General features: G+C 33.9%; 3 protein-coding genes across 4 annotated transcripts; 2 read left to right on the top strand and 1 right to left on the bottom strand.

Annotated features, from left to right (window-relative positions):
* Positions 1–579: 579 nt before the first annotated feature.
* LOC145037302 (ankyrin) lies at positions 580–6,557 on the top strand. Its single transcript, XM_078985938.1, has 4 exons — positions 580–1,050; positions 2,474–2,752; positions 4,281–4,418; positions 4,942–6,557. The coding sequence occupies exons 1-4, from the start codon at positions 718–720 to the stop codon at positions 6,463–6,465; spliced, it is 2,274 nt and encodes a 757-aa protein (XP_078842064.1). The 5' UTR covers positions 580–717; the 3' UTR covers positions 6,466–6,557.
* Positions 6,558–8,426: 1,869 nt separating this feature from the next.
* Positions 8,427–11,749, bottom strand: LOC145033966 (uncharacterized). The gene is made up of 4 exons (XM_078982424.1): positions 11,498–11,749; positions 10,759–10,902; positions 10,435–10,638; positions 8,427–8,726 (listed from the first exon to the last, which is right to left on the bottom strand). Exons 1-4 carry the CDS (start codon positions 11,737–11,739, stop codon positions 8,564–8,566), a joined length of 753 nt encoding a protein of 250 aa, XP_078838550.1. The 5' UTR covers positions 11,740–11,749; the 3' UTR covers positions 8,427–8,563.
* A 9,470-nt stretch (positions 11,750–21,219) lies between these two features.
* On the top strand, positions 21,220–24,188 carry LOC145037301 (uncharacterized). 2 transcript variants are annotated; one of them, XM_078985936.1, is made up of 2 exons: positions 21,220–22,282; positions 24,088–24,188. In XM_078985936.1, exon 1 carries the CDS (start codon positions 21,293–21,295, stop codon positions 22,253–22,255), a length of 963 nt encoding a protein of 320 aa, XP_078842062.1. In that variant the 5' UTR covers positions 21,220–21,292; the 3' UTR covers positions 22,256–22,282; positions 24,088–24,188. The 2 variants fall into 2 exon arrangements, with proteins under 2 accessions (XP_078842062.1, XP_078842063.1); XM_078985937.1 differs by lacking the exon at positions 24,088–24,188 and adding an exon at positions 22,455–22,548.
* The last annotated feature ends 289 nt before the right edge of the window (positions 24,189–24,477 follow it).

Raw genomic sequence — 24,477 nt, 5'->3', positions numbered from 1 at the left:
ATTCATGTTCTTATAAGATTAGATGATCATAGGAATTGTTTGTAACTTCTTGCTTGTTTTTAATTCTTGATCATTATGTGTTTTAATGGAATCCATTACTTGTCCTCAAGTTATGGATTACCAAAAGTCTCTTTCTTTTAAAGTTCATTAAAACACATAGGTTATAGAAAATGAAAAGTCATTCATTTTAATAAACTCATTAATCTCATAAGTTATAAATTGAAGAATCTTTTTTGTAAAAGTTAAAAAACTTGCCTCAAGTTTTGAAACATGTAAAGACTTCTAAAATATTTAGTTTCAACCCCTAGATTTTTAAAAGTTAAAGATCAACCCTTATACTTTATAATATTATTATATTTTACAAAATGAATATATGTTTATCAAAATCATAATTTTATCTAATATTTTCTAACAAAAAAACTTGGATTCTAGTAATTTTATGATTTGTAAAATAATATGTTAATAGTAGCTCTTTAAATATCCCTAAAAAGGGCAAGCAGATTCTTAAAAGAGATAGTGACAAATGCTTTATAACCGTGGTTAAAGTTAATCGCACATTCGCACCTCCTCTCCCAAGACCTGCTCTGGCGCTCTCATTATTCAATTTTTCTAGAGAGAGAAAGAGAAACTGCTACCAATATAAATAAACCACTGACCACTGGAGAAAGTCAGTGTGTGTGTGTTTGTTATTTTTTGAGAGTTTTTGCTGCGCCGGAGATGATGATGTTCGGTCACTCTGGCACCGGAGGAGGTTTCCTCCCCGCAAAACTGCAGGTTTTTCCGGTGGACTACGAGGCCGACGTTTCGCAACGCCTCCTTGAAGCTTCGTCCTGCAGCGATCTCAAATCGGCTTTTGACTGCATTGACGATCCCTACCTTGACGTCAACTTCGTCGGTGCTGTTTCCTTGAAGGTTCGTATGGCGGAGGTTCATTGTCGCGATGAATCGGAGAATGTGGTGCGATTTGAGTACCAGGAAGTCAAAACCGACGTTACTGCTTTGTTCGTCGCTGTTCATACCGGAAATGCGACACTCGTCAGAAAATTACTGGTATGAAAATTTGAATCTCTGTTTTATCTAGTGTGTTTGAATTGAGCTCCGGTATTTCAGGTTAAAAATCAGATCATTTCATTCAAACATTTCAAACTCCGCAATAAATGCTCTTGTATATTTTATTACGCTACCTGACTTTCTATTCGTTAAATTACATCTCACGACTTGCTTAATTCAGTACAATGCTATCGGATTAAACGATTTAGTGCTGGAATTTAAGTTCGAAACACATCAACTGTTTGCAGTTTGCATAACGTTTGGGGCACAATGTCTGCAAAACGTTTCTACTATAGTTGATTTTCTGTGAAGTTCAAGCTAACATAGCGATAATAGCCTTGTATCAGTTCAAAATTTGCAAATAATAAGTAGAGTTGAACTGATTTTTTACTTTTGACTCTCGTATAATCCATATAATTAGATCCTTCTTACTTGATTTGAGCTTTATGCTTTGTTTTCTTACCAAATGTTCTTCTCATTTTTGCGATTTATAACTTCCAGTCATGAATTCTTAACCAGATGTTTATCTTAATGCCAACCAAAACAGTTAAACAGCCAGTTTAGAAATTGTATCCGCATGGCTTAACATTCACAGTTTAAGCTTTGAAATAATGGTATAAAAATGATGAAGGTATATAATATAGGTATATCCTTGAAGATGAATCCAGTAATCCACAGATTATTAGCTAAACACAAAGTCAAAAACCTATTCATCCTTTCTTTAATCTTCTCCTTATACCCTTAATCACCAAAAACATATGTATTTATGGAATAAACTAGCTAGATTAAGAGCCTCGTAAAATAAGATAAAAAGACGTAAATACCCTCGTAAAATATGATGGCAATGTTGTCTATGGTTATTGAGTACCCAAAGAAAGAAAGTCTTAGATCTTGATGTAGTTCAAAGGTTAATGTTATAAGTGGTCATTTGACTTCCTATATATTACATTAAATTATTATTTAAATTATCAATTAAGCAATACATCATAATATCATATAACACAGATCTCGCATCAAGTTTCCTTAAATAATTTCCATAACTCATACTTGATCCACCGCCCCCAATATTATATCCAATTCACACGTGTACGGAAAAGATCTATCTTCTACATGTAAATTTTCACCCCTGAATTAATAAATGCATCCACATCAAACATTTGGACGTGCATGTATCTGATCACAAATAATCAGACCCATTCCATGTCAACAAACCAACACCTTCCATATCCTCCCTGAATCTCCCATACTATTGTGTCCATCTGTCATCTGCCACGTGTACCTATCATAAACCATTTAAAGAATGAAAGAATGAAAGAAAGAATAGTTATACTATGCTTCGGCTTCCCAAGTGGGGTTTGTTTATTTATTTATTTATTATTTGTGGGTTATGGGAAATGACAAGGGTGTTTTGGTAAAATGACAGAGTCGTGGGGCTGATGTGAATCAGAAACTGTTTAGGGGGTTTTCAATGACAGCAGCAGTGAGGGAGGGCCATGTTGAGATATTTGAGATGTTACTGAAAGCCGGTGCTTCTCAGGCTTGTTGTGAGGAAGCTTTGTTAGATGCCAGCTGTCATGGAAGAGGTGGAAAGTTTATTGAGTTGCTTATGGCGTCTGATTTTATTAGACCACATATTGCTGTTCATGCTCTTGTCAATGCATGCTGCAGGGGATTTGTAGATGTTGTTGATGATCTCTTGAAGGTAAAAAAAAAAAAAAAAAAAAAAAAAAAAAAAACATCAGTAATTTCTTTAAAAAATTAATTTGCAGGATTTCTTGGTACTTTTTTCAAGGCCAAATTCCATAAAAATAACTATATTTATTTATTTATTTGGTTTATCCACACAAAGATTTTTTTTTTTTTTTCTTTTCAGCATAAAACTTTGAATTCTATAAAAACCACTATAGTTTTAAATTTGTTCAGTTTAACTACTCGATAGAAAAAAAAAATTATGATTTAACCATCAAAGCATTGATTTTTTTTTATAAAACTATCTTTAACCAGAAAAATAATCTTCGGATTTTTTTTGCAATTCGTGTTTTCTTTTTTTGAAAAAAAAAAGAGTAAATTACACGAATGGTCCCTATGGTTTGGGGTAATTTGCATTTTGGTTCCTAACTTATGTTTTTAACTCGGAAGATCCCTACAGTTTGTTTTTGTAGCGCTTGGTTCTTGTCTTACCTACAAAGACTATTTCGCCCTTAATTTTTTAGTTTATTTAAACAAGGTGGGATACGTAAGGTAAGGTAAGGTAAGGTGAGGTGGAAGTAGGGTTGGGGTGTGTTTATTTAAATAAATTAAAAAAATCAAGGGATAAATAGTCTATTTAGGTAAGACACGGACCAAACGTACAACAAAAACAAACCGTAGGGACCTTCAGAGTTAAAAAAATAAGTTAGGGACCAAATGTGCAAATTACCCTAAATATAGGGACCATTAGTGTAATTTACTCAAAAAAAAAAAACAAACTTTCCTTCGTTAAACCTAGAAAAAATCGGTAGTTAAACCAAATAAAAGCAAACTAGTTTGATTTTTCATGGACTTTGGCTGTTTTTAAGAGTAAACTGCAAAGTTTTCTTTGGTTTAAATTTTATATTTTCAATTTTTGGCCACTATTTCAAGATTTCTTTGCGGATTTGGTCCTAAACCATAAATTTTAACCATCTTGGTGTTAAATTTGTGAGATGACCATTTTGGCTCCGTTTTTATTATTAAAATAATAATTATTGGTAAAAATACAAATAAGAGCAAAATGGTCATTTTCAGAAATTCAACAGCTATATGGTTAAAGTAGACAGTTTAGGACCAAAACTGAAATAAAACTTTGTAATAGGGACCAAAATGATAAAAATTCCCTCTTTTGACCCTAGTGAAAGAAAATCAGTAACGGAAAGTCCACGTTAACCGAGCTTGTAGGTGACTTTTCTTCAAGAGTAAATTACAATTTTGGTCCATGTGCTTTTCCCAAAATCACAAGTTCAGTCCAAAATTTGAAACTCTCATTGTCATCCTTAACATTTTGTTGTGGATATGGTCCATGTGTTTTACTCAAAATCCCAAGTCCAATCCAAACTTTGAATTCATTTTATATGATCAGGGACAATTTCAAAATTTGAACTGAATTTGTGATTTGCGTAAAGCACAGGGACCATTATTGTAATTTACCCTTTCTTCAACTATTATAAGTTGGACTTAATCATTAACATGATTGTAATTTGTAATAACGACAGTGTGGAGTAGATGTAAATGCGTCTGCTAGAGTACTTCTTTGCTCCTCTAAACCTTCTCTCCATACAAATATCAACTGTACAGCCCTTGTCGCAGCTGTTGTTAGTAGACAGGTTGCTGTCGTTCGTCTCTTATTACAGGTAAATCTTTTAAATCACTTCATGATCTACGCTTTTAATTCATTATATGATTAAAATTTAAAAACATCTATTATTGAATTTCATTTTATTCCTATCAGCTAAACACGTAACGAATTAGATTTTATTACTTTAAAACCGATTTCAATCCTTAAAAAAAACATGAATCAAACAATGTTATCCAAATCTTGCATTAACTTCTATTTGGATTATTAGGAAAACGGTGTGGAATAGTTGTATAGTACTCCAATTTCTGATACAAACCCCTTTGACACCATCTTTGAAAGATTTTGGGGCCCATTAGTATCTTTGTTACAACAACTGTCCAACAGCTGGATTTTTGTAACCATTGATGAATATACGACGCTTTCATCATAATGGTGCACCAAATATCATCAGAAAATTCAGAAACTAAATTTGTCCACTACTTAATATATTATTTACGAAACAAAATATTGATTTAATTTATTTTTGACTTTTTCTGCCAAACACATCCACCTAACATATCACGTTTTTTTTTTCATAGGCTGGGGCCAATACCAATACCACGGTCCAACTAGGAGCATGGTCATGGGACATAACTTCAGGTGACGAATTTAAGGTCGGCGCCGGCTTAGCAGAGCCGTATGATATCACATGGTGTGCTGTCGAGTACTTCGAATCTAGTGGTACCATATTACAAATGTTACTCCAACACATATCTCTTGACACGTGTCACAATTCTAGAACCCTCCTCCACCACGCCATACTTTGTGGTAACACAGGAGCCGTCAAAACGTTAATAAACCTCGGATCTGACGTGGAATCCCCTATCATAACCGCCAAACAAAACGAAACCCGACCCATTCACATGGCTACACGCCTCGGGTTTCCGTCAATCCTTCTAGAACTTATATCCTCTGGGTGCGATATCAATTCTAGAACCAAACACGACAATGAAACCGCTCAAATGATAGCCGCCAAATTCAAACAAGAAGAGTGTCTCCGAGTTTTGACAAATGCCGGCGCTGATCTTGGTTTACTCAACTCAGCGGGTCAATCGGCTGAGTTGATCGCCGAGTCAACTCGGTGGTCGTTTACCTTTCAAAAAATGGTTTTAGACATTATAAGATCCGGAACATTACCTACATCAAGTAATCCAACCGTCTTTTCGCCTCTTATGTTTGTCGCACATTCCGGAGACATACACGCATTAAAAGCGTTACTTGCACGACAAGAAACGAACCTCGACGAACAAGACAAGAACGGTTTTTCGGCGGTTATGGTAACCGCAAAACGAGGTTACCTCGAAGCCTTCCGGATCCTTGTATACGCCGGATGCGATGTGAAACTCACGAATAAATCCGGTGACACTGCTATTTCTTTATCGAAAAATCACAAAAATTACGATATGTTTGAAAAGGTAATGGTCGAATTTACCCTCGAGAAAGGGAACGAAAACGCAAGAGGGTTTTACCCTCTGCATTACGCTGCACGTCACGGTGACGTGCATGCGGTCAAACTGTTGGTCAACAGAGGGTACGATGTAAACATCCCTGATGGGGATGGTTACACCCCCCTCATGTTGTCTGCACGAGAAGGGAATGGACAGATGTGTCGATTCCTCATCTCGTGTGGGTCCCTTTGTGATTTCAAAAACTTGAAAGGAGAAACCGCGCTTTCTCTTGCGAGAAAGAATAAGAATGATGACGTGGAATGTGTGGTACTAGATGAGCTGGCGAGGGTTTTAGTTGTTGGAGGTGGTGACGTGTTGAAATATACAAAAGGGGGTAGAGGGGTGGTGCATAGGAAGACGTTGAGAATGGTAGTTGGTGAAGGGGTTTTGAGGTGGGGGAGTTCGAGGTGTAGGAATGTGATTTGTAGGGAGGTTGAGGTGGGGCCTAGTGGTAGTTTTGAGAAGTGTAGGAAGAAGAAGGGGGATGCTGACATGGCAGGGGTTTTTAGGGTGGTGACTATGAAGGGGAAAGAGGTGCATTTTGTTTGTGAGGGTGGGGTTGAAAGGGCGGAGTTGTGGGTGAGGGGGATAAGGCTTGTTAGAGGGAGGATTTAGGATTTTAAAGCTTTTGTACGTGTAGATATGGTAAAGTATGGAATACTTCGTCTTGAAGTATTATTTTTCATCAAATAAACATGATTTTCCTATCTTGCATATATAACTACATTTCTATTTATAATTAAAGAAACAACTGCAAAACTAAGAATAACAGCCGACTATTTTGCTTAAATCAAACTTTTTGACAAAAATATTCAATATTGACGTTATTTTGATGAGAAATTAAATTGTCTCCTACCTTTTATTCCTACAATTATTCCTACCCACTAAAATTATGACAAATCACCATTTAATTTATTTGATATATTCCTAATATAGTTTTAATGATTTAGTTTAAAAAATATGGAAAGATGACACTTATCATAATTTTATTGGGTAGGAACATTTATAGGTATAAAAAGTAGGAATCAATTTAATTTCTCTATTTTGATACTCCTCCTTCTAATGATATAATATACAAAAAGTAATATTTAAGTTTTATGTATTTCTAATAAACCAAGAAAACAAAGGATATTAAATGAAATGTGAAAAAATAATGTGAATGGAGAACAAATTAAATTAAATATATGTTAATGGTGGATCCCTTTGGAAGTTTTGAAAGAGGTAAAAAAGCTTGGACGGATTCCAAATCTGGTGGACAAGTACTACCTTTGCAATCTACTATTGCATAAAATAACTGGATCACTTTAAAAATGTTTTTTTTTTGACCCGTGATTTTCAGCATAATGGATGCTCTAATAAACAAATGTGAACTTTACTAACAACATTTAGCCAAAAAAGAACGGATTGTAGCCAATTAAATAGACACAAAAATTGTCTTTTAGCTTGCATTTAGGGATGTCAAAAACCCTCGTGGAACCCCGCTCCCGTGGGACCCCGATCCCGTATGGGACTAAATTTTTAAAAAAACCGGGAGCGGGGGCAAAATTAAACCCCGCTTATTTTCGGGACCGGGAGCGGGGAGTTGGTATTCCCGTCCCGTACTCCCGCGGGGCCCCGGTTGTACATTTATGTAAAAAATATATATTTAATATAAAATACATATACAAAATAGATTTTCTAATTTAAATGTAGGTTAGGTTTCACTTTCCCGTTTTCAATTATAATAGATATTGAAGAGGTAGTGAATTGATCATATATTTTTGGATATGTAAGTATTTTATATTTGTAATATTGGATTTGTCATATTTTATATTTTTAAAATTGATGGAATTGTCGTTTTGTAATATTGAATTCGTAATGTTGAATTTTTAATTGTTTAGTTTCTAAAAGATTATGTTTTAAACTTTTAAAGTTATTAAAAACAAGCTTTTTAGCTTAACACAAAGTAGTCGTTTAGCAAAAAAAACGAATTTTAAGTCGGGGAACCGGGGGAACGGGGGCGGGACCGGGGGTGATGGAGGTAACCGGGAGCGGGACCGGGGGCTATGTAAACGGGGGAGCCGGGGGCGGGACCGGGAGCGGGGGCAACAATTGATTTCGGGGGCGGGAGCGGGGGCAGCTATTCCCGCTCCCGTTTGATCCCGTTGACATCCCTACTTGCATTATTCCTCAAATGACTTTTTTAACCTTTTTGTCAAAGTTCAATATGCAAAAACCGACAATTAAGGATGTTTGTCTCCATTTAAAAAAAAAAATACCGAAAGGGCAAGCTAATGTAAAGCATATGATACAAAAAAAGATATGCATTATGAATGTTGGAGTTGATACTCTTATGTATATACAAAGAAGATATGCAATCAAACCGAAGGACATGAATGCCAAATGACCATATATATATATATATATATATATATATATATATATATATATATATATATATATATATATATATATATATATATATATATATATATATATATATATATATATATATATATATATATATATATATATATATATATATATAAGCAAACAAATTAAATTGTTAATACATTTAAAAAAGAACTTACAGAAAACATACAAAATTTTTCGGATGGGAATTTTTAATGTTTTAAGTTGCACGGATCAAAAGAAAATAGAAGAAACACCAAAACTGTCTTAAAAGGTTGTACCAACAAAATACCTATGATTTAACATAACGACAACAACAATGCTAATCACTCGATGACCCATCATCATCATTTTCATGTTGAGTCACCACTTTCTCTATAAACCTCCTCCTCACCCCTTCAAGAACAGCATCTCTAGAAGCTTCACCTTCACTCTGCCCATCGTTAAGAACAGGATCCGATTGACACAAAATCATAGCAACACCCAACACATAACCCAAATCCATTAACAACAAAAGGAAATAGAACATAATGGCTTCTCAAAACGAATCTGAGATCACAGTTATTGGTTCTGACGTGACGTTCTTACTGTTAGGACAAACATGTAGGGACCACTAGTTTTCAAAATATAAGTGGATCTAAGACCTCGGTTAAGTCATCAATTCCGATATTTTTACTTCTAGAACAAACATGTGGGGATCACTAGTTTCAAAATATAAGTGTATAAACTTAATAGTTATGGATTCTAATATTCTTACTCTTAAGACAAACATGTACCTACCACTGGTTTTCAAAATAAAAGTGTATGAATCTGACACTTACTGTTAAGACAAACATGTGGTGACCACTAGTTTTCAAAATGCGAGTGTATGAATCAGAACAAAGATAAGTTATGGATTTTGATACTTTGACTTTTAGGATAAATATTTACGGAGCACTAGTTTTCAAAATATAATTATATGAAGCTAATTCTTATTGTTAACACAAACATGTAGGGCCCATTAATTTTCAAAATATAAGTGTATAAAGTTGAGAGCTCGTTTAAGTTTGATCATTCTAACATTCTTTCTACTTTCTTACTTTTACGAAAAACATGTGGGGATCACTAGTTTTCAAAAGTGTGAATTTGAGACCTCATTACAACATACTTACCGTATGTTAATGCTTTATAATATTCTTACTGTTAGGACAAACATGTGTGGACCACTAATTTTCAAAAGTGTATGAATTTCAGTCCTCCTTCTAACATAATTACTCCACGTTAATGCTTTATGATATTCTTACCGTTAGTGATAAACATGTGGGGATAGGCCTGGCAATCGTGTCGTGTTCGGGTTGGCGTGTCGCGGGTTGGCGGGTTGGCGGGTCAAAATATACCAACCCAAACACGACCCATTTAAATATACAGGTCACGGGTTGGCGGGTTTGAAACATAAACCCATATATGACCCGCCAACCCATTTATTTATACGGGTTCACGGGTTGGCGGGTTCGTGGGTCCAAATTTTAGACATTTAAGTCTTAAACATCCAAATGAAAATTAAAAACATTTATAGAAACATCTTACAGACTTAGCTTTAGAGGTTACGACTTACGATCTTAAACCATCCACCACGAGTCAAAATGTCAAAATAGTCAAATAGTCTATGAATAAATGGTATATATTATATAATACTTATTAAATATTAATACTTGATATATAAATACATTTAAAAATAAAATTATTTTTTTATTGAGAATATAAACGGGTTGGCGGGTCAACCCGTTTATTTTTGAGAAACCCATATATGACCCGTTTAATAAACGGGTTGGCAGGTTGGAGGGTTGAAAAACTCAACCCAAACCCATTTATTTCGTGTCGTGTTGCGGGTCGTATCGCGGGTCGTGTCGATAATTGTCAGCCCTATGTGGGGACCACTAGTTTTCAAAAGTGTATCAATTTGAAACCTCATTCCAACATTCTTACTTTAAGTTGATGATTATGATATTCTTGCTGGTAGGACAACATGTAGGGACCACTAGTTTTCAAAATATAAATATATGAATTTGAGACTTTATTCACATTCTTACTTTTACGATGAGCATGTGGGGACTACTAGTTTGCAAAAGTGAATGAATTTGAGACCTCCTTCTGACATTCTTACTGTTAGGACAAACGTGTGGGGACCACTAGTTTTCAAAAAGTTATATACCTTCCGGAGTGCATCTGCGACCAAAAGTATGTAAACCCACGTAATTCGCCTTCACTGCGCTGTTATTATAGACCAACAAAGTGGGAAGATTGCGATCGGGGTAATTAGGAATACAGTCAGTTGATATAATTTTAACAAACTTTGTGGCCGAATACATTGTTGCAAGTTCTTCAAGACATTGCATTAGTACTCCACATTCAGGGTACCTATTTAAAAATAAATAAATAAATAAGAATCATGTAATGCAAAAATTCATTTCTAATAATGAAAGATAAAAACATGTAACAAATTGAATAGTAAATTAGTAATTAGTAATTAGTAATTACCCGTCTTTATATAAAAGAACCACTACCCATACGTCAGATGGAGCTTGTAATACCTCGCGTATAAAATCTGATCCAGAAATCGGTATGATTGATCCGAATTTTGCAACTTTCACGATTTGCTTCATCTCTGCTAATCTCTTTCTCCTTCAAGAACACCAATGAAACTATATGAACAAAGATTGTTCTTTTGGACTTTGGACTGAATGAACTGTCTGAATAAGAATAAATGACCATTTTACCCTTCTGTTTGGAAGGTCTAGAGAAAAAGCGCTATATGAATATAGGCTATTTTTGGAGTTAATGAGAGTAAATGACCATTTTATCGTTATGTCTAAAGGAAGTGTTACAAGTATATAGGCTAACTTTTGACTAAATGTAAGTAAAAGACAATTTTACCCCTCCATTTAGAATGTCTAAAGGAAGTGTTATGTGAATATAGGCTAATTTTTTTACTGAATGAGAGTAAATGACTATAACGCTACATGAACATAGGCTATTTGAGGAATTGAATGGCCGGTTTGAATGAGAGCAAATGACCATTTTACCCTTCTTTTTTAGAGGTAATGTAAATAATAAATTCTAAATCACCCTCAGCGTAAGAAATGAACAAAAGCCACAATAGAAACCCCCTTTATAGTAATATTTTTACAAAGCACAAGAATCTCACTTGGAAGTTTTATTAGAAAATCTAATGGTCATAAATAAAATAAGAATTGTATTGAGTTTTAGTATTAATTACCTGTATTCTTCAAGGAATCGATCATCATCAAGATCATCCTCTAGATCTTCAAGTTCTTCTTCTGTCTTGTTATCGATCCAATTTTTGTCTTTAGGTTTTGAATCTTCATCTTCTGCAGGAGTAAAAGGATCGGGTTTGAAGGCAGGGGGTTTTGGAGGTAAATTTCCAAGCTTTCTTTGAATATCATCCCATTGTGTTGATGCTCCTTCAACATCTTTGTACACAAAGTGATAATCCGCCATTGTTGTTAACTATCAATCTTTCTCTTCTAATAACAACCTATTTTTGGTTATCATCGATGCAAAAAATTAACATTTATCACCTAAAACTAAACAAATCTATAAACAAGTTGTTATTTTGCATTGAAAAAGGCAAACAGGTTGCTACATAACAGCAATTTTTTGGACATAAAAGAAGTTACAAAGATCTAAGCGTAGTTTGAATTCCGGAACCATTATATTAGAATCTACAAAAATCGAGAACGGAATTCCATCAAAACATGAAAACAATCAGAGGGGTAAAAACTAAAAACACATACATGTGGTTGGGTTAAGATTCATGAATTATGATCAAATCGGATATGGGTTTTGTTGCTCGAAACCTACGCTTGTTGAATGATAACGTTAACAAACCCTAACAACTGAATCCAGCCCAAAAGGAAAACTTTATTTCACATCGATTGCTAAAACCATCGAATCGAAAGAAAGAAAAAGAACAACTTTATTTCTCATTATGATGATCAGAAACTAAAAGCTGAAAATAAGGATGCAGGTACACTGTTCGATATAAAGCCTCAAAGAAAGAAATCGATATACGAAGCTCAATACATGAAAAAGGAAAACATCCCATAGAGTCATAGAGAGTAAGAGAGAGATTGTACCAGAGACAGAAGCCAAAAAAGAAGACTAATTAGAACGATTGATCAGTACTTCCTCTAGCCACGAGCCGGATAGACGACGACTTTGTAGTATATTTGCTTCGATCCACGTTAGAGAGAATGTCAGCGAGAGTCTATAAACGAAGTTTTCCGGTTGAGTCACATTGCTGCAAAACATTTGCTATTAAGATGTCATGATTATGCTATTTTTTTTAAAATTAATTTATATTAAAAATAATTAATTTAACCAAATTATTTTAAAACTAAAATTTCATTAGATTTTAAAAAAAAATTACAACAAACAAAGCCATAAAAACATAAAATTTAAAACAAACATTAACAGACAGTATAGATATATAATCCGACACATATGTTTATTAGATAATCTATCCATAGTTGCCCAACCCAATTGATTCTTATAAATTATAATCAACAATCATCTGGAAGAATTAGCTTACGTGATGAATCATTTTGAGCAACGGTTTAAATACACAACTAATGGATTTCTTGGCCAATGTTAAGTCATAAAGACAATTCAAACATTAGCATATTTGATAAATATGGTATCTCATTTGATCTATATTTGTAGGTTATAAATCCATACTAACAACATAATTTGAAAGACCATTTAAAATAATTAAGTATTGTCATCTTACTATGGTAGATGATTCAGACATACTCACTTGTTGTCTAATCCAAACACACCCAAATGGATGTCTTGAAGGATGGGGAATTCTACACTCCATTTCGTACTTATGCATTACCATATAATGAGACTACTTACTATTAAACTTAATTTGAACAAAACATCCTTTATAAGTCTTAGATTATAACTAGAAAAGATTACAATATATGTAATTAACTTCCAATATAAATTTCTTGTTTATGAAATACTATTGCAATACTAGGTAAACATTTAGCACATAACACAATAAGTAAGCACTTAGTATACATTAATCTCTTAAGTACTATATACTTCTATTAAAATCATGTTCAAACAATGAAAGTAAACACATACTCACTGTACAAGATATAAATTTAATCTTTTAAGTCATACATACTTTTATTAGTCTTATGTGTCGTGAAAATAACTACGCACTCACTATACAAGGTATACATTTAACAAAAATACAGATAATAACCACTCAATATACCTTCAGTCTTTTCAGTAATAAATACTTTTATTAAGATTATACTCATGAAAGTGACTACAGACTCACCTGATTAAAGGCGAAAGATTTACAATTAAGTTAGTTCTTCATCTAACACTTCCTCTTTTCCTTTTAAATGACCTAAATACAAATATTACTAAGTTTTAGTATTTGTTTGTATTTATAAAGTCATATTAACTATTTCTCAGATTCTTCATTAATCCCAATGAATACCAAGTTCTATCAAATACGGAATGACCAATTAAGATCCTATAAGAGGTATGATCCATTTGGTAAATAAATATATTGTTTGGAAACTTACTAAGATCTTGCCAGGACAATACATCCACAAGTAGATCATGATGAAGAATAGTATCCATAGCCACAACAATCACGATAATATTATTATAAATAGCAGTATCCTTTTGGGTAACATTCAAGAACAAAGTAAAGAACTGAAAAAATATTTTTTAAGGACTATGTTTTGTTAATTAATTAATAGATTAATCAATTAATTAGAAAACATGGAGAATATGGAATATTCTAATGGTTTGATTTTTGGATAATTACCAAAAGCCTAGATAATTACTAATAGATTTGGTAATTATCTTTAGGATTTCAAACCACCTCCCTATAAATAAAGGGGTCAAATCCCGGTCTTGGATAGATGAAAATTAGCCTTCTTACACCAAAAGTTGGAACCCTTGAGAAAACCCTAGAAAAAAATGAAGGCTTGATGCTACAATGTGACACCTCTTCTGTCACGTTGTGACGATGAAAACTATCATCGATTTCAGCTTGTTTTGTATTGCTTCGTGGTTGTTTGTTTAAATCCGATGTCATTTTGCATCTTGAATGCGATTACAATAGAGAAACTCTATGTTTGGTTCTCCAGACCAATCAACTAGCTCGTCAAAAGAAGGATTCTATGATGAAATCAAACATATGCTTTTTGTTCAGTTGAGTTCTAAATAAGTTGCATAAATTAGTTGAGTTTAGATCCCATAAGTTTCGAGTGTTACGTCATATTTGTTTATTTAGCTGCCCTATGTTTGATCTAGTGAGGCTCAAAACCCAGCAGTGGTATTAAAGCGCATGGCTAACTCAAGTCTATTGTACTTAGACTTTGTCCTTTGAGTATGTTAGGGTTTGTATGTGTAAGGTTTATGTTTTAAATCGTTTTTAAATACATAAATTTGCCTTGATTGAAATTAAATCGGTTTATGCTTGAAAAACATCGTTGTAAGTCTATCTGCCTCTTCCCAACGACGTGGCTGGTTCTCTACCACATCCTTGTATCTACTTGTATATGCTTGAATCACGATTGACTTTGTCGCTACGTTGTGTTCTCTTCTAGGCCACGTCATGGCTAGCTGCTGAAAACTAAAAATAATAATTTAGTAAAATCGCTTTTTTCTATGTATCACAATGTGGCATATCTTTCCCCATGTCATGAAACCTAAAGTTCCACACTCTTCTAAATTTGTTTTTATTTTTGGTTGCTCATCTTTTTCAATCTTAATCACATACAAACTAGCCTTTATACTAAATGATAAAGTTATATTTGATTTAATTATAAGATTAACTAAAAGACAAAAGATTAGAACTCATATCATTTAATTATTGACTTTTTAGTCAATATAACTAAAAGACATATAACCCACAAATATGTATATATAGTAAAATAGTATTTATATGTATAACACTAAAATAAACATTGCGTTCTTGCATGTTTCTTAATTTGCATTGTTAGTCTTACCAAGACTAGACTCATCTATTTTATTTGTTATAAGGGAGGTTTAAGGTATATCTCTTTGATTCCTAATGAGGTTGGATTTTAAGAGGCATTTATTGCTCATCACCCTCACTGCCTTTTTGCATTATGAAGTAGGGTTACCGAAAGGGTTTAATAGGACAATTGTGCAAAGTTAAAAGTATTAACTTAATAAGTAATAAAACAAAATCCCACTTTACAATAATAACGTGAATCCTATGTTTCCTATGGAAACAACGTCTTGTCATATATTCTTCTTAGCGTTAGGCATAGGTGGTCTATCGGCATGTCAAATAAGAATTTATCGAAGTATGGTATATGGTAATCATGATTCTCAAGTGTTACTTGAGCCGAATATCATGTAGCTTCGCATGGTGAATTTACCATTTGGATTCATGATCTTCGGCTAATCTAGTCGTGAATGCTAAATCAACATAAGAAGAGATTAACATGTTATTGAAACGGTGTTAATAAATCTCGAAAGATCTAGGGATCTCATAAAGATGGAGATTGATAATTTTTTTGTCTACCTAAATAGCTTCTTGGTGTGATTTTTTAGTTAATCCACTTCGCATCTTAGAGTGAAATATGGATCGTAGCCTTGTTTTAAATAACTTTGTAATTGGGTAATTACTCATTAAGGATCAATAAAACAAACTAAGTCTAATCCTTAATTGAGTGATGTCTTAAAAGTATCCACTAAAATTTAATTGCTATAAAAACCTTTAAAAAGGACAAGATAGAAAGATTGATCAATATTGTTTGTGTTTAAGAGTAGTTCTCTTAAATAAAAAGAAAGATCGTACCTTTAGCTATATGAAAGAGCAAGTATTAAATACATATAGCACATTGATAACATTAATGTTATATGGAATTCCATTAACATTAGGATTTGACTATGGAAACATAATCGACTAGCTAACATGTGCATATAATTAGGTAATTTAGGCCCATAAACTGTGAGGGCCCACATTAAGGCCCATTATGTGAAAATTAACACTTTTGGCCATTTTAAAACCATGAATACCATAATGACCCACTTTTATATAAAAATGACCCTTTTAGTCGTTGATAAACCGTAGGTGCAATAAAAGTCCCATCTTTTGTTTATTTATCAAAAATGGTCCCTTTAGAAGATTTTATTTAGTTTTTCAACAATCTTCACATGTTTAACACTTTAATCTTCATGGTATGTTGTATAAAGTGTTTAAGTTTACAAATGTCACCAAGATTTGTTAGAGTTTTCGAGATTTATAAAGTTTCATCACATATTCACAACTTATACCAAGAAAACACACATAAACATGCACAAATACATAGATCTATCACATAAGCAACTTGTATTCTCCCATAAAACATAGTAAAACAGAAAACAAGGGAGGTATGAACTCACCTTGCTTTGAAGTTTTCGGTTTTTGGTGAGAAGATGAGAAGATCTCGGCCCTAGCAAGCTTTTTGAGAAGGTTTTCGAACTCAGATGGTTCTAAGAAGCATGATTCACGAAAACATGGGTGTAAGAGGAGTGATTGGGTTTAAGGATGAAGTATATATTAACTTGGGTTTGTAAAATCTTACCACAATGTGAAGCTTGAAGTGATCCTTTTGATGATCTTCCTTATGCCAACGACTTTCCTTGAGAAATGAAGGGTGGAAGAGAGTTGAGAGAATAAGGGTTGAGTTTGAAATGAGAGAGATGTTGGAGAGTGAGGGAGTGGCGGAGAGACAAAGTAAGAAATAAGAGAGAAGTAGGTAGTTGACTTTGGTGGAGAGTGAGTTGATATTTTCCTTATTACATGCAAATCTTGCATGGATATCCAACAAATAGTTATGAGGTGTCACCCTATTTCCTCCTATTTTTTTTGTTGGGTCGAGAGAGAGGAAATAGGGAAGGAAAAGAGAAGGTTTGGGCCCTTTATTGCCTTAGTTCAAAATCATGAGGCCCAAGATAAATATTTTTCGGCCTTTTGGGCCCTTATGTGGGTTCACGACCCTTAGAAGCTAAATTATGTAGTTTCCAGCCCATTAGGGCTAATGAAATTAGTTATGGCCCAACACGGCCCATGAAAATGATATGTGACATTCTAAGCTCATTATGGCCTAAATGATATAGTTTAAAGAATGTGGGTCCAATTAAGGCCCAAACAAGGGTTCTTAGCCCCAAATAATCAAGTTAAAGTTTTTATTGGCCCATTAGGTCCAATAAGAGGGTTCTGGTCCAATAAGAGTTTGAACCAGACGAATTAGGGTTACAAACCCAAAGTCGAGTGTATGAAATGTATTGAATTAGGTCATAGGCTTCTTGAGTGAGTTTTGATTTAATGCTTTGTTTTTGGAATGAACCTTGGTACATAACATCAACTTAGAACTTTAGTTGTGCAAGAGTTGATCACAAGAATACAGAACTTCCTAGCTTAAAATTGCTAGTTGTGACAAACTTGAGTTGTGAGACCGGAGGGTCTTCACTGAGACACATGACCGGAGGTTCTACGCCGAGTCGTTAAACCGGAGGGTCCTCACCGAGACGCATGACATGAGGGTCCATGCCGAGCTATAGACATGAGAGGCTTATTATTACTGTGTATGTGGTATCTTGGGGAACTCAGTAAGCTTCGTGCTTACGGTGTTGTATGATATGTGTTTCAGGTACTTCACATGATCGTGAAAAGGCGCCGACTTGATTGTACACACCAGTGAAAGATCATGATTTTGAGGATTTTGGGATTTTATTAAACATTGTTGACTTATGTCTTGACAACTTATTCATTTTGTGATTTTTGAGAATGCGATATTGAGTTTATGTGATTTTAAAAATGAAAATTTTACTTAGAAATTTACAGTGTTACAATATATTGTACCAAACATTTAATAAGATTCAAGAGAAAAAATATGAAGTTCTTGAGGTCTTCTTGGCCTTAAAAATGCTCCAAAATCTCTAGAAAATGCTCCCAAGTTCGGATGTGCAAGTCTATGAAAAGAGTCTAACCAAACTTCCTAAAATAGAAGCCAAAAGTGAAATCACGAATTTTCCCTACAGGAATCCGCACGGATATCTTACGCGGGCCGCATGAGACGACGGAGAATAGGCTTTCTTCAATTGTTGGGCTGCACTGCTTAATCCACTAGCCCAGTTTGAGTCCGGTCAGATTCTAGCCTATTTTTCTTCAAGTTCTCTTCAATTTGAGCTCAATTTGTCTTTTCCAAATCCTCCAAAGCTCTCGTAACACGCTTGAAAATTTCTTCCATCTTCGTTAAATTAAGAGACCATTTTCTTCCATGCTCCATCTATCTAAAGCCCATTTTATGCATCACCTCCACTATGAAATTTTTAAGTATTAGATATATTAAAGTTTTAAATTTCTAAATTTCCAATTCTATATCTAAATCTAGCACAAGCGAAGAATGTGAATGTGAATGTGCGTGGCAAAGGGAGAAACTTAAATTTTTACGATGAGTATGAAAATAACAATCGTAGGCCTTTGGATTTGAGAATTGATATCTCCGGGCGGACTTATCGATTTGTGGGAGATAACGGGCAAATGTTTGTCAAACTGATCTCAAATCTGGTGGAATCACAGGTACCGTTGCATTATCATACTTGACGTCGTGTTCCTACCAATTACAAAGATGATTTATATCCAGAGCTAGAAGTAAATATACAATATATTTTATATGTATTGAATTTTATACTTATTAAATATTTTTTTTACTAATCAAATATGTTCTTCCTTTGGTAGACTTATTTTGATCTTAACAAGTATCGGGGCACAGACTTGTGGGAACCCCTTCGCACGGTTATCCAAGCAGATATGCAAAGAGCTTATCGAGAATGCAAGTATCAAATAAAAAAATATTTTGATAGAGTTGGTGAATATCATACTGTGGAAAGGGCAGGAAGATATCTACTGACCGATTGGATCGCCGAAACTTGGAACAATATGATTGATTTATTGTTTTTTACTAATTAATACAAACGATTGTCGGTCAAAATAAAGTTAGTAGGTCGAAACTTCTGCACAAAAGTGCTCACGGATGTAGATCCTATGTTCAACGACTTTATTTAGATGTAATGAAATACATTAGTATTATTTAAAAAATTTATTAACATTTGTATAAATATATTTATTGTTTTTTCACTTATTATAGGATAAAATGGGAATCAAGCCTCAACATATTGAGGGTTGGAGACATATGCACTACAAAGAAGGTTCGAGTTGGTGTACAATTCGAGCATAAGAAAATTGGGTAAGTGATAAATGAAATGAATGTATTTTTAAATATATTATTATTATTATTATTATTATTATTATTATTATTATTATTATTATTATAGTTTTTTTGTTTAAGAAATATTATTATTATTTTAATGTTTAAGTTTAGTTTTTTGTTTTAATTAACATATGTTCATTGTTTTCTTTATTTTAGGAGAAAATTCAAAATGAATATGAGAAAATGCAAAACGAGGTTGAAGAAGACGTAGAATTAAACGAGGAAGAATGTTTAGAACGTGCCATTGAAACGAGACGCGTGCATACTCACGGGGTGAGTAGGAGATTAATAGACCAATCGATGTCTACGGAATCATTCATAGTGTGAAATCGATGTCTACGGAATCATTCATAGATCACACTGGTGTTTCCTAATGACAAGTCGTCGCAATATGTTTGTATGACCTATACCGACGACATGTAGTCGGGATAGGATCAGAATTTATCGTCTTGATAGGTTGTTCATGTTGTAGTGAACACTTCATCGGTACAATAGTTATAACTTTCGAATTCATTTAATAACGTTAAAAAAAAAACATGGTGTTAGTTATTGTTAAACAAAGCAATATGTTTGTTATAAGATATGAGTTGTAAGCTTATACGCAAATAAAGACTCATAACTTTTTTGTAAAACACCAAAGACCACTATGTTGTATGAGAAAATGGTTCAAACCCTCTCTAATTCGTTTCTCATCTATATACATATGAACCGATTGATGTAAGCATGGAAGACATATGAGCTGATGTCAGAAGTTGAGGAAGATAATTTCTTAACGTTTAGAAAAATAATAGTTAATTATAGATCATATGATCAAATACCATTTGCTAAAAAAAATGAAACTTTAACTAAAACTAGATGAAATCTCCAATGATCATTATTTTATGTTTCCATTGCATACCAAACAATGTAATTGTTATGAGTGTTGTTTTCGTTACATACCTATCATTGTAATCGTTAGGAATGCTAACAAAACCATTAAAATATATGCAACAATTTTTGTCTTATAGTTATTATTTTATAAAAAATTAATATATGAAATCATTTATTTCATAAATACTTCAGTGTATTTTTTTTTTTTGCACAAAAACAAAAACAATTACTAGAATAATTTTTATTTTTATACTTTAACAAATATATTCTAAAAATATCAATCTCGTGTTACCTAAACCTATTAAATACCTCATTTGGATGCAATTTAAATTAATCGAGACAACTTCTGCTATTTTTGGAGCTACACGAAGAATAATTTATGAAATTGTGATAAATAAAACTGTCAGTTCTCGATATTTTTTTCCATATGTTGACGAATTAATAAAATATTAAATATTAAATAAAATAAACCGAATAATGACCGCCCAGTGTGTTCTATGAATGATTCCGTAGACATCGATTGGTCTATTTCGTGCTCATCGACCCCACAACACTCCAACACACGCGCCCAGTTAGCGCGTGAAAAACCAAAAGGTATTCAAATTTTCACCTAAGGGACACGCGTCTCATTTGCTGACAAAGAACCACTTACCTACTTTATTTTTTTAAAAAAAGAGCTCATACGTGGCCTCTTTATCGGAAGTGCTTCAAGAAATGATACGCTACTTTTAGGTGGGACCCATCTAATCTTAATCAACCAATCACCTTTCTTTGATGTTCTTAATCTTATTGCATTGCCCTAGACACGTGTCCCATTCTCCGGCGACCAGTTTTCTATCTCACATTCTCACTAAACCATGATGATTTTCATCGCCTCCGTTTATTTCCGGTTAGGTTTAGAGAGAGAGAGAGAGAGAGAGAGAAAGAGAGAGAGAATAAGGAGAGAGGTAGGTATGGGAGGTGGAAATAGGCGTGGTGAGACTGGAAGCGCCGGCGGAGATCCGAAGAGCAAGATGATAATTAATCAGATCATGTTGAGATACCGGCCGATTGCGCCGAGGCCGGTAACGGTGGAGAGGTCAGTCGGAGTGTTTCCGTTGAAGGAAAAGAGAGCAAAGCGGAAGTACGTTCGAGTGAAGAAGAAGATGGCGAGAGAGTGTAAACTGACGGTGGTAGATGACGGTAAACGATGGCGGAGTTTGGATGAGACGGTGGCGATGCTGGAGGTTTCAAACGGAGGTGAGTTTGTTGTAACAGATCCGGTGGGGAAAGTGCCGGAGTTTATTAGTTTCGATGTGTCTGGACATAACAGGAGTGATAATAATATTATCGGTAGTTTGATAACGCCGGCTCCGCCGTCGGTCGTTCTGCATGACATAGATCTGGCGATGACGGTGAAGCGAGGAGCGGTGATTGAGTCGTGGATCACGATGGAATCTGTTACAGGAATGTGTGAAGATAGGAGATGGTTACGTTGTACGGACGATGAGATAATGAAAGATCTGGAGATTGATAGCTGTCCAAGTTTCATATCCAACACTTACAATGAGGTCCAGTGGGTGAATCTAGCGTACCGGAGGATGGTGGCTTCAAATCCTGACGGTGGAGCACCGCCGTGTCAGGTGTTGGTACGGCTATGTGAAACAGCGGCGGTAGTAAAATACTGGCCAGCTTTTTCATGCAGAGTGAGATTGGTGTATAAGTTATCGGAGAAAAAGAAGCAGATGACGGTGCCTTGCGACGTCTGGAAGATGGATTCCGGTGGCTATGCATGGAGGCTGGATGTCGAAGCTGCTTTGAGCTTGGGGAGGTTGAATTAATTGATGAAGATCGATTTTTTCAAACAGGTAATTAATTAATTAAGTTGATTATGTTGAAGAAATTTCACATATGATTATGTATATAAGTGTGTTGATAACTTCATATATCATATATGAATATTTACCTAAAGCATATAAGTAATTAAGTACTTAATTAGGATACATATCACTACTACTACTATTTTATGTTTAATCATAGGATTGTGGCTAGCTGCTTATATCAAGTCTATATATAGCAAGCCAAAGATGACATGTAAGATTTACATATAATAATAGTGTTAATGATCTTCAAAGAGGAGATTTAATTTGGTACTGTTAATTATTGTAAAGATTTGATGTGTTTCCAATGATATAAAAATCATACCCTTTGATGCACAAGAAGTAACTTGTTTGTGGTGTCTTGATTTTCTGGTTGAATTAACTTTTGAAAATTTATGATCAAATGTCAAGAATATAAGTAGTAGTTTGCAAGACGCATATGACTATTCACATACCAAATTATTGGACTTTATTCTATTCCATTATGTAATGATTTGTCACTGACAATGAGTTTTGATCATCAAGTACATATATGGAGTTTAGCAATTACGTACTACACTGAAATTACATAAATATATATTTATATATATTTTGGTGTGAGATAGAAGAATTGTATTACATTTAACAAATATGATTGGTTGTCGTATCAAACAAATTTATGTTATAATGATTCTAACCAATTTACTCGTTCAACCCGTTTGAAAGTTTTATTTTGCAGGTCGTCATCATGAACCAAAAACGGATAAATTAAATGGTATTAAATTTGATTTCATTGGTTTATTATGAACCTTACTCTTTGACAAAAATGAACCATTTAATGCTTGGTATGACTAAAAGAATGTACGGTTTCTCACCCTTTTGGAGACTTTTTGAGTCGTTCAAAGTTGTATCAAATACATCGAATGTTGAATAAGTGACATCTAAATGTTTCCATTCGGAGATTATCAAATAAAATCTTAAAAAGGGTGTTTGTAATCTCATTTGTCCACTATCCATCCCTCATGTTACAATATCTAGTAAGGTGATGCAACTTTTTTTATAATAAAAGAAACCAAGGACAAACCAATGTTGTTAACCTAGAAAAAATAATAATTTTGGGCATACACAATACCTACAAATCATGTAGATCGAGTTAACCATCCTTATCGTCGGAGTACTGGGTGCCAATTAATTTAGCCGAGCTCCACTCAGGTTTTCCCTTTCTGGGCTCTGCGAATGACATGTAGCTGTTGTAAGAGAGAAGCAGTATTATTGGCGGTTTTATATAGTGTCACATAATGACACCGATAAATCCCTAACTTTCATATACACAGTGTAAAAAATTTTCAATTTTTTTTTTCTACTTAAATTTCTTGTGACATTTATACAATGAAATTTCATGTCTGCTCCTCATCGATGATGTGTGCCAATTGTCTTCTTCTATAGCACCACCTTAGCTTCTTATAACCCTTGGAATGTTTTTGGACTCCCAATTCCATATACAGCCTAAAGTGAGTTGGGTTTGAATATAGTGATTTTATAAGCTCATACCTCTTTACAATGAATAAAGGTAAGTAGATTATAAATTAGGCCATAAATAGAAAATAAAACATGGGAGTGGGAATAAACAAAAGCTGGTGTACAAAAGGAATCTATTTTAATTACTAAAAGTGGATATAGTACAGTCTTATTTGAATAACCAATAGTAGAAATGATACATAGCTTTCTACATCAATAACCAATCTTTATTCCTGTTTTATATTATATTTTTTTTTCTTATTATAGAACTGGATACTAATATCTACTTTGTGCAGGGTCTCTATTGGGCAACTTAATTTTTAATTGTAAGCGTAATTTGGGGTGGCACGTTTCCACATAGAAATAGACAAAGATGAATGAATGGGACCATTACCTACTTACATTTTAGTCGTAAAATAAATGCTTTGTTTTCACAGGTAAGAATAATGATATTTAATGGGTGTGCTCCAATCTACAGTGGTTATGCAAACCAAAAACCAGCTACTGTATATGTAAACCCAAAACCAGCTAACATTCTAATCTTTCTATTATCAAGAGATAAGGGTTAGTTATACGATACACGACTTCTAAACTATGCGTATTAAGTATTTTAAGATTTTAGTGTTGTATCACATAGAACAAAGCACTATTTTTTAATATTTAATTGAGATGATACACACTATGAA

This window comes from Lactuca saligna, chromosome 3 (genome assembly GCF_052625555.1).
Source record: "Lactuca saligna cultivar CGN05327 chromosome 3, ASM5262555v1, whole genome shotgun sequence".
In the NCBI taxonomy this organism is placed as follows: domain Eukaryota; kingdom Viridiplantae; phylum Streptophyta; class Magnoliopsida; order Asterales; family Asteraceae; genus Lactuca; species Lactuca saligna.
Note: the sequence above shows the minus strand (reverse complement) of the source record. Positions and strands in the feature narration are given on the sequence as shown.